The following is an 11,337-nucleotide window of genomic DNA, read 5'->3' on the forward strand; positions in this document are numbered from 1 at the left end:
AGTCCTGAATTTTGTTTTTGTGGTGTACCGGCGTACACAGATGTCTTTTGTAAGTGAAATTTTACAGGTTATAACATACGTTGATGTTCAACCACATTTAAAAAAGTTTTGTCTATTGTTTTCGGATTTTTACTGTTCGCGCAGGAAAAACCATGTCGCATGTTGGCGAAAATGTAACTGTGCAACAATACATGTTAAGAAGACAATCAAATGGAATTTAAAGGGAGGAGGGTCAGCATGGCGTATCTGCAGCATCTTTCTATTTTGCATCTAACTTAACGTACCATAATGTATGAAAAGTTTCCAACAAAACCAACCATGGCCTGGAGAACAACCATGACATTATATTAGCAGGGGCATACACGAACACTTCATAAACTTTACGAATCATATGTCTTTGAACTGTGAAATGATGGCTAATACTTGTGTTCTCCAGCATCCAGCCTGAACCAAGGCAGCAAAAATGAAGGGGTAATACAAGACTAACAGGCCACTCGCCAAAGAGGAGTCTTTTCGTATCTTCTGACAAATTTAACTTCCCCAGATACATAACAGTATGATATACATGCAATTTACTCGAGTGAACATCCTAACTAAGATGCTGACTAGTTTTGATAAGATAAAATGCTACAGTTACATTGGACCAAACCAAGTCTGTTTCTCTAAATCAAAAAAGGAACAAAAAGAATTGAGCTAAAAGTTAAAATCAGGCCTGGAGCTTCACATGCCGATCAGCCTACCATCGGCTGCAAAGCTAAATTAGAACATCACATTTCCCCATGGACATAATTTACAAGCCTTTTTACATCTTAAGTTACAGAAGCCAAGGGAGTATAAATCCAAGTAGCTCTCAAAACATTAACAACCCATTTTAGTGCCTAGTGTTCATGCTTGACACGCCCTTTCAGTATCCCTGGAATAGGAGGTGAGGTTCGTAGCCTAATTCCATTTGGCCTTGCAGGTTGTGGTGATCGACGCCCATAAACATTTGATGCACTTGAGCATTCAACCGCATTTGCAACCAGAGCCACTGTACCGTCAGTTTCTTCTTTACCAGAGAACCCCATTGCTTTCAATACAAAGGAATCATCGTGCAACTCAAACGGAGTGCTACATTTTCAGAAACATACATGTCAGACATGGTTGCCGAAGGGTTTTCTTGTGCACTTATGACTCACAAGACATGATCTCAAATGATTCTGCATAATTCATAGAGCTGAGACAAGATTTCCATTGCCAATAAAGTAGTGGGTGTGGGCTCACCATGTCAAGTACGCAAAACACTTGCTTAAGAAATACTAACAAGCTACCATCTCAGAAAAAAGAAATAACAAGCTAAGGCCTATTCAAGGATTTTCATAGGAATCCTAACGAATTTTTCTATGTCACTTGTCTGATTAGTAGGATTGAATCCTATAGGAATTTTTCTTAAAGATTACTGTACAATACATTTCATAATAACTATGCATCCACTCAAACCTTTTGAAAAAAATACTTTGTTTTAACTGTGATCCAATCAAACAAGACAAAAATGCTGTAAGATTTAAATGAGCATGACAATGCAATCCGTGTTTTTCCTATTCCTGCATTTTTAGAATCCTGCAAATCAAAGAGACCAGTGGTACTGCTGAGTGTTTCGTTTGCGACCAGATTGGACACCACAGGTTCCTCAAGTGGTCAAGGGAATCAACAGACATTGATTCCCAACTAATGGATCATTATTTAGAATGGATGATCATACAACTGAAAAGTTACATTTCCCTTTAGAAAAAAGAGGGACCCTTATTTAGAGTTTTTATCCAAGCTATTATACAGAAATAATTAGAGATGCGTGTCCAGCAGAAAAGGTATGCCAAGAAATTTATGAAATCTCCGTACAGAAAGAATGCAAAATAAGATCAGATTTGTGCTTAGCAACAGACACCCCATTTAATTGGGAAACTGGACAAGTTAAATCTAAGAAAACTTAGGGCAGAAAATTATAAGAAATGTCACTTATTACTAAATTGTTACTCCGTCCGTCCCATAATGTAAGACGTTTTTTGACAGTACACTAGTGTCAATAAACGTCTTAAATTATGGGACGGAGGGAGTAGATAATTAGATCACTTAGCAAGATTCATCATGCCAAGGAACACATTGTAGCGTTAGTCTTTTACCTATTGAAATCAAAATGCACCAACTGCATATCTTCTGATATCTCCACTTCGACAGTTGCATGAGGACGTGTCTGTTTGCACAACAAAAAGAGGTCCTTGTCACTCACCGCCATGAAAATAAATGCTGGTAGCATATACATACTGGAGTTGGGAAAGCATTTTGTGGGGCATATAAGCGGTGAAAAAAAAGGCAAATGCAGAACCACAAGGGTTGGTACGATGGTTCATATGTTTAAATTAATAACTCAATAAAAAAGAATCAATTCATAGCCATCTAAGAATGTACACTTACAATGCAATACTGCTCCTACAATTATGAATATGTAGTTCTGTTGGCCACAGGTCCATTTTGGCCACGCCCAAATATAGGATCAGGATTATGAGAACAGAACCCGGAGCTGTTGTCCAAATGGTCGTGTAATAAAAGCCCTAAAACCTGGCTGGGTGAAAGTTACAGACCACGACCGGAAGCTAGGAACTTAATATAAAATCTTGTGGATTTCGTTTTCTTTCTATTTGTTTGTTCTCAAGGTTAGAACTTTGCTCCACCTTGCATTATTAATACCTATGCAGTCCATGCAAAACAACAGCAAAAATTCCATTGCAAGAATTTACTATAGCACCCACGACCCATTGATAATCCATGAATCAAATGGTATTGACTGGTTAACACTTAACCCTGCTCAGAATTCGCCTCCTTTGCTGTAGGTTCCTCAATTATGATAATCCAAGTCCAAACCTCGAAAAAAGGATGCTCCTTTGAATGTTCGTGGTGGAGAAAAAACTATGACTAAAAAGAGTTATAACTTACATGGGTGCATTGTTGACAACCTCACTTTGCCAAATCTAATTTAGTAAAATGTGGCAAGCCACATCTTGTGTGGTAAAGAAATTGTATACCGCAGTTTAGGCAGACTATGGCCAGAAAAAAAAACATATGTCAACTGCCTAGAGGTACGAAAGTGTAACATGCCACCATTGTGGTAGAGAACCAAACAGATGCCATGGAAGTCAAATGCGCACAACTTGAGGTAGCAATGTGAATGAATAAAGCATGCCCACAGCTCCAAAGGGGAAGCAGAAACTTTCTTGTTCGAGTTCACAGAAAATCAAAATTCTACTTAGCACGATAAGCTCCAAAGTGACTTAAAATGTACAATAGCAACACAAGTTAGCTAGATCATCAGCTTTAGCATTTGAATATAATGCATGATTAACTTCATTTAAGCCCACATATCAATTACAGGATACAATTTTGCTTACCTGAACCAATATGAATGGCAGGGCCACTCCGCCAGATGGAGCATCTCCCGAACCATATAGCTGCTCATTTCGCTCTACCAAATTTTGGAGGCCCACATACTTAAATACAGAAAAGTAGAAGAAAAAACATGGTTAACACCTAGATATTAATGATACCTTTCCGTACAATATACTCCAATCTTCTTCTGATATCAGACAAGAAATAACAAACTTCTGGCATACCACAACTTTAAAATAAGCCAGCTTAGTTATAGTACTATGATAACTTTAAAACAGATATATGCTTGCTAAGCATTCAGCCCTACAATAAATCTAGCAGACATACAGCAGTTGAACATTGCATCGATCAATTAAGCATGCACCATAAAGGCTGAATCGTAGATTAGCTGTTCTCCTAATTCTGCACCCATGCTGTGGCACAGAAGTGTACACGAAGGGATTCCCTATTGATATGGATGAATATTTCACTATATAGGGTGAAAAAACTGAAACATTCACCATCACAGAAAATCAATATGTATACAAAAATAGCAAGTGATCTAGAAGATGTATGAAACCAAGTTCCTTGTCATAATTTTAAAGACTGGGGATTACAGAATAATTCAAATTATCGGTCCGCGTAAAAATGCCATATGTCCTTACTTGGTCTTGCAATTCCTGCAGATATGCACTTTTCTTGTCAATTCTACCTTTCAGCCCAATGACCTCAGTCTGTAAAATGCACATGAAATTATGAAGGAAACAACCAAAAGGTAGAACGGTTACATGATTAGGGAACTTATGAAGGAAACAACCAGAAGAAAGGTAGAACAGTTGTTAAGTACTCCCTCCGTCTCAAAATAAGTGACTCAACTTTATACTAACTTTAGTAGAAAGTTGTACTAAAGTTAAGTCACTTATTTTGGGATGGAGGGAGTACATGATTAGGGACAAACTTACCTTCAATTTATCAATATCACTCAAACTTGTTCGGGGTAAGCCCTTCCACTGAATTTCCTTTTTATCTTTAGATATAATATCCATAGCCATCAGGACGTTTAGTGCATCGTAAACCCTTCTTCGTATATTTTTCTCATCATATTGTTGCTGAATTTTACATACAATCAGTACATTGCACATAACAAATAACTGACCAGAAGGAGTAGCCATATTTCTTAACTGTGTTGGGATTATCAGGATCTGGTGACCCAATATTACTATTTGGATCTGCAAACTCAGCTACAAGTTCGTCTGCCACCTGAAAAAGACAGGCCTTACATCGTATAAGCAATAGCTAAATTGCAATGCAAACAGGAAAACATGTGTTATGACCGGCCAGGTCTATGGCCGCCGGGGGCCCACTGGGCAGGCTTAAGGCCCAAGTTATCTTAGTTTATTTTCAGATTATGATTATATATACAAGTTGTAAGACTATTTTGAGGATTAAGCAATAAGACTATTCTATTGCCCGGCTCCCAGAGGAGCCGGAACCCTAAACCCTAGCCCCTCTCTCTCTTGCGCCGCCGCCACCCAGCCGCAAGGACGGCGCCTCGCCGCCGGCCGCCGCGTTCCAGCCCACGCCCCGAACCCTAGGTCCTAACACCTTGGTATCAGCCAGCTCTGGTTCGACCATGTCATCCTCACCATCATCGCCGTCGCTGCCCGTGACCACCACCGCCGCATCAGCGCCCCTCGCCACGGGGTCGCTGGTCCTCCCGTCCGCGTCGCTGGACCTCATCCCCGGCGCGTCACCCGGCCATCCGCCGGCCCCCATCACCACTACGCCGCCGTCGCCATCAACTCTACCGGCCCACTACACCCCGGAGGCCATGGCGGGGGTCCTCAACAACTTGGTCGTCGCGGTCCAGGGCATCCGGCTCTTCCTGGCCAGCCCGTACGGGACCGCCACAGCCGCCCCCGCCGCCTGCGCCCTCCGGGCCGCCGGCGCTTCCTGGACTCGGTGCCTGCCCGCTCTCGCCGGCGGCTACCCGGCGCTACAGCAGCCGGCCGCTCCAGCGCCGGCCTGGCCACACTGGCCCGCGCCAGCACCCGCGGCATCGGCCGCGTCCGCCCCAACCCCGTGGCCGGTCTGGTCTGCCCCGGCCCCCTCCGCGCCGGCTGCGCCGGCCCCCACGCCGTCTCCACCGCCTACGCCGGCCTGAGTCAGGGCCCTTCCGGGGGGCTTCCGATCCAGCAGGTGCGGTTTCCACCGTCGCCCTCTCCGATTCCGGCTTGGCTCACCGGATCGTCGCCACCGCCGGTCTACACGGAGGCCGGCGAACCCGGCGGTGCCCACGCTACAGTTCGGCGCGCCGTCCTCGGCCCTTCGCATCGACGAACCGGTGGGCACTGGCGCATCGACCCCGACACCACCTCGCTTCGCCCGGATCGACTTTGCCACGTATGATGGCTCGGAGGACCCTCTTAACTGGTTAAACCAGTGTGATCAGTTCTTCCGGGCAGCGCACACCTGCGTCCGAGCGCACTTGGCTCGCTCATACCACCTCCGGGGTGCCGCCCAGACATGGTACTACGCCCTCGAGCAGGACGAGGGCGGCATGCCCCCCTGGGATCGTTTCCGCGAAGTGTCTCCTTCGCTTCGGACCCCACGGCGCGGCAGCCGCTTGTCCGAGCTGGGCCGCCTACCCTTCACCTCCACGGTCCAGGATTTCGCCGACCGCTTCCAGGCTCTGGCGTGTCACGCACCGGGGTGACAGCACTACAGCGGGCTGAGCTCTTCGTCGGCGGCCTTCCCGACCACATCCGCGTGGACGTCGAGATGAAGGGACCCCAGGACCTGCAGACGGCCATGTACTACGCTCGGGCTGTTCGAGCAGCGCGCCCAGGCCTTAACACGGCCCGCACCACCTCGGGGGAGCCGAGTGCCTCCACGACCACCGCCGGCCGCTCCAGCTTCTCAGCCGCCTCACCGACGGCCACTCCGGCCGCGACGCGCCCTTCCGGCGCCTCTCGCAGGCCGAGCAGCTCGAGCGCCGCCGCCTGGGGCTGTCTTTAACTGTGATGCGCCCTATGCCCCGGGCCATGTCTGCCCGCGCCTCTTCTACTTGGAGACAGACGAGACCGAGGACGCTGCCACCGACGAGGGACTCGGCGACCCAGCCGCCGCCGAGGTCGCGCCGGCACCCGCCCCCGCGGCTACGGCCCTTGTCGTCTCCCTCCACGTTGGCCGGCATCCGCAATGAGCGGACTATGCTTATCCGGTCACGATCCACGGCGAGACTCTGGTGGCTCTCTTAGACACGATCTACACATAACTTCCTTCCGGAGGCTACTATGCGGCGCCTTGCCTACAGCCGACGGGAGGGGAGCAGCTGCGGGTCACCGTCGCTAATGGCGACCGCCTCCGATGCCATGGGCTCGCTCGGGACGTTCCCATTACTATCGGCGACGAGCACTTCACCATCAATGTGCCGGCATCGACTTGGGCTGCTTCGACTTCATCCTCGGCGTCGACTTTTTGTAGACTCTCGGTCCCATCCTTTGGGACTTCGACGCCCTGACGATGACATTCTGGCGCCTCGGCCGCCGCATCCGGTGGGAGGGCGTTGGCGGCACCCCGACGTCGCCCCCACTCCAGCTAGCCGCGGCCACCACGGAGGCCGAGCATCCGCTGCTGGATCACCTCCTGCAGCAGCACGATGATCTTTTTGCGGAACCCCAGGGCCTTCCGCCGGCCCGGGTCTACGACCACCGTATTCATCTCCTGCCGGGCTCGGCTCCGGTGGCAGTACGGCCCTACCGGTACCCTCAGTTGCAGAAGGACGAGTTGGAGCGGCAGTGCGCCATCATGGCCGGCATTATCCGTATCTCACATCACCCTTTACGGCGCCGGTCCTCCTCGTCCGTAAGTCGGACGGCACTGGCGCTTCTGCATCGACTACCGCGCCCTTAATGCTCTCACACTTAAGGATAAGTTTCCTATTCCGGTGGTCGATGAACTCCTGGATGAGCTACATGGTGCGCGCTTCTTCACCAAACTGGACCTCCGGTCGGGGTATCATCAGGTGCGCATGCATCCCGACGACATCGCCAAGACGGCGTTCCGGACCCATCACGGCCACTTCGAGTTCTTGGTGATGCCCTTTGGCCTCGCCAACGCCCCGGCAACATTTCAGGCCTTGATGAACGATGTCCTCTGGCCCTACTTACGTCGGTTTGTGCTCGTTTTCTTTGATGACATTCTTATCTACAACGCCTCTTGGGCAGAGCACCTCCAGCATGTGGCCATCGTCTTCAACGAGCTTCGGGCGCATCATCTTCATCTTAAGCGCTCGAAGTGCTCGTTCGGGACACCTTCGGTCGCTTACCTCGGCCACGTCATCTCGGCCGAGGGTGTGGCCATGGACGCCGACAAGGTGGCGGCCATCGCCGCCTGGCCCATTCCGCAGTCTCCGCGGGCTCTTCGCGGCTTCCTTGGTCTTGCCGGGTACTACCGGAAGTTCATTCGGGAGTTTGGCCTTATCGCGGCCCCGCTCACGCGTCTCCTCCGCCGCGACGCCTTCTCTTGGGATACGGAGGCCACTTCAGATTATGATTATATATACAAGTTGTAAGACTATTTTGAGGATTAAGCAATAAGACTATTCTATTGCCCGGCTCCCAGAGGAGCCGGAACCCTAAACCCTAGCCCCTCTCTCTCTTGCGCCGCCGCCACCCAGCCGCAAGGACGGCGCCTCGCCGCCGGCCGCCGCGTTCCAGCCCACGCCCCGAACCCTAGGTCCTAACAACATGGCAGTGATAGAACCATACTACATTAGCAAAGAGTATTTTCTTCTAAAAATGGTAATTGAAGTTTGCAGTTAACACACATTGTGAATACACGTCAAGGAAACAGGGCTGCCTCTTCTCCTGAGCCTGATGTTCAGGATTCTAACACACTGTAGTCTCGATTTTTGCTTTACTGAATTATTGAGGCACACATAACACAATTGGTTCTTCAGTTTCTTTCCTTTCTCGAGAAACCGGCAGGAGCTCTGCCTCTTACTAACTAAGACAAAACCGATTTGTTACAGACGCTTCGTTTTATGAACAAACAGGGAAAAAATGTTGCAAGGCATGTTGGACTGAACTTTATATGTTAGCAAAACAATATGAATAAAATGGATAGATTCAATCCCATCAATCAAAGATGAACAGAGGAATGTCCTTTGAAATAGCCTTTGTCTTATACAAAGTAAAAGGAACAGATCGGCATAACGCGGATTTTCCACATTTTGTGACAAATCAACATAGTATGCTCAACTCAAATGAGCAAAACCAGTAAGATTCATGTGTACAAAGCTTTAATCATGTTGACACAATAAATTTGAGTCAGAACAGATTCACTTTTTTCCTTTTACTAGACAAACAGAAATGTTAACTCAGAGATTAAACATCTAGCAATGCTTCTTCCTGCATTGGTAGTTCAGCAGACTCTGCTGTATCCTTTTACTGTGTACATCTGTGTGATACACAAGCTAAGGGTGCCTCCGAACCGTATCATGTAACCCATAACCGAAAAAGGAATTGGTTAGAATAATAAGATGCAGTGACAATTGATGTCTCTAGACTTTGGTGAACAAACTAACACAAGCTTATAGCATGACGAGGATCCATAATCACATAATAGTGGTTCAGATATCTGTGGTTACCTTTTTAAAAGTGTGGATGTACATTTGTATATTATATATATCCACACATCAATTATGCTAAAACAAGATAAGTTGCTGCATAGAAAGAAACAAAAAACAAACACCTCATTGTAGGTTGTTCTCCCTTTGCCTTCAACTTTCTCACAGACTGAAAAAGACCAAATGAAACACTTCATGAGAACTTTTAACACTATATTTGGTCAGATATGACCCAATAAACTGGTTTTCTTAATAACAAATTAACAATGAACCAAACAGAGAAAATATCAATTATGCTTTTACATCAGAAAATGGAGTGAGCAGTATGTCATATGTATTCTGCGTGCGCCCTATGAATCAGTATGCTTACATGATGATGAGAAGATGACTATCACAGAGGTACTAGAGGAAAGAAGAGTATTCAACTCACCTTTCATACTGAATTGGCGCAATCCACGGTTACCTTTGTCGGGACCTACTACGCGTGTTCCTTTCTTTTTCTTCTTGCTGCATTGCAAATACCATACAGCTATCTGTCAAAAGTGCACAGCTACTTGTAGATTTTAAGATAAAATAAGTAAAATACTAAAATTACGTAGAAAATAATGTATTGCAATGACAAAGCAGAACCACTGTAAAATCTTTTAATGCTGCTAATTTTTAATCAATTAAGAATAAGTGAAAAAGTCCAATCTCAAGAAAGAAAATAGAGAAGATGTCTAATTTAAGGAAGCCAACAGGGAACAGCTTAGATTATAGACAAATCCAAAGCACAAAACCTGCCACCAACTCTGATAGTCTGAGTGACGTTCCACTTTTGTCCTAAGGAGCACTCTATGCAATTACACATAGACGATATCGATACCTCGCAACATTTCGATGGTCAGCAAGTGTACCCGTGTAAAGGATAAGCGGCACAGCTTGATATCACACTACTTATCTACTCCTTGACAGGAAACACATCTAACACTAAGATACATCCAATAGCTTGAAGCATGGAAGTCCCAAGCAAAATATGAACTCACCCATAAAAGTTCTAAGGCAATGGACTTCAGAGCATGCTGTTACTCAAACAACAGTTAGCAATCGCCTGTTTTTTAACAATCAAATGTAAAGCAATCATAACAATCCGATGAAGTCCAGTAGTTCACCGTCGCATCTTCCTAACACCCTCTTCAGTAGCCAATGCGCACCAATTCAAACCAACACATGCTGCAGGAAGTATGCATCGACTGAATTTCGTGGACAGCGAAATGCAGCTCTACATAGTACAGCTCACGAGACCAAAATCCGCATCTCAGATCGCAAAATTACTCTATACCGCCCAGTGCTAAGGTTGCGGTACACAGTCCCCGGGCAAAGAAGGTGGTGAGCAACTCAGCTTAAACAGCAACACGACAGCAGATTTCACGAACCTAGCAGCGGGCTGCGACGATGGCGGGTCATCTCCCTGAATTTCGAGATCATTGAGGCGGCGGGCAACGGTGCTCCCGCTGGCCGGCGTGGACGCTGACGCCGAGGTCGTGGCGGCCGCCGCCGCAACCCCCTTGCCGGGCCCGATGCCGCCGGAGGGGGAACCGGCGCTTCCGGCGCTGTTGGAAGCCGAGTGAGCCATGCCGCCGGAACTACGGGCGCTGGAGACCATCGCGGAGGGGATCGCGCGAGCGGGGGCGCAGAATTGGGAGGAGGAGGAGGGGGGAGAAAACCCTAGGAACGAAGCGGAAAATGGAGGGAGAGACAGGAACCGACGGGAGAGCGCGGAGAAACGGGCATGAGAAAGTTTAAGATTTGTTTTACAATTCTTCCGGGGCTAGGTTGATGTGAGTATCAAGTTCCACACAACCAAAACCGTCACGTTCTCTAAAGTTTATAGCATTGGCGCAGATTTTTGGCAATCTCGAGCAAACGACTTATTGATCGTCAGATAATAAGCACATATCTTGAAGCATTGGAGGATGCCACCACGGCCAGTCGAACAAACATAAAGTTGTAAGGCTTAGCCCACTACCTCCATCGCCACTTCACCCACTTCTCATTTCAATCTCTCTCCCTCTCCCAGCTATCCATGGTGCTGACGGATCAAGCATCGCTCGGCGGTGAGGGCAGGAGGCCGTGGATACAGGATTGGAGGCGACGCATGATAGAGGCAAAGGTGTCCCAATGTTTCAATGAGATAGCTATCGTTTTCTGTGGGAGCCGACTTTGACGATCTGACTACAAAGGTGCGAAGATATCGCGCCTTAGCAATCGCTAAACCAATCTCTGAGGGTTATTGACCATGTCGGAGCATGATCAATCCGACCACG

At 47.5% G+C, this 11,337-nt stretch overlaps 1 protein-coding gene across 1 annotated transcript; it reads right to left on the reverse strand.

Annotated features, from left to right (window-relative positions):
- Positions 1-300: 300 nt before the first annotated feature.
- LOC125505973 (transcription factor-like protein DPB) lies at positions 301-10,831 on the reverse strand. The gene is made up of 9 exons (XM_048670871.1): positions 10,447-10,831; positions 9,462-9,538; positions 9,157-9,200; positions 4,582-4,659; positions 4,362-4,508; positions 4,065-4,133; positions 3,423-3,521; positions 2,160-2,230; positions 301-1,110 (listed from the first exon to the last, which is right to left on the reverse strand). Exons 1-9 carry the CDS (start codon positions 10,674-10,676, stop codon positions 879-881), a joined length of 1,047 nt encoding a protein of 348 aa, XP_048526828.1. The 5' UTR covers positions 10,677-10,831; the 3' UTR covers positions 301-878.
- Positions 10,832-11,337: the final 506 nt, after the last annotated feature.

The sequence above is a fragment of the Triticum urartu genome, chromosome 1, assembly GCF_003073215.2.
Source record: "Triticum urartu cultivar G1812 chromosome 1, Tu2.1, whole genome shotgun sequence".
Lineage (NCBI taxonomy): Eukaryota > Viridiplantae > Streptophyta > Magnoliopsida > Poales > Poaceae > Triticum > Triticum urartu.

What these genes read in the sequence shown, in the direction of transcription:
- LOC125505973 (XM_048670871.1), bottom strand. Translation starts at nt 10,676, where the DNA reads ATGGTCTCCAGCGCCCGTAGTTCCGGCGGCATGGCTCACTCGGCTTCC. An exon ending in GGAGAACAACCTACAATGAG is followed by an intron (nt 4,660 to 9,156) that starts GTGTTTGTTTTT and finishes TGTCTTTTTCAG; the next exon opens with GTGGCAGACGAACTTGTAGC. An exon ending in ATCCTGATAATCCCAACACA is followed by an intron (nt 4,509 to 4,581) that starts GTTAAGAAATAT and finishes TGTAAAATTCAG; the next exon opens with CAACAATATGATGAGAAAAA.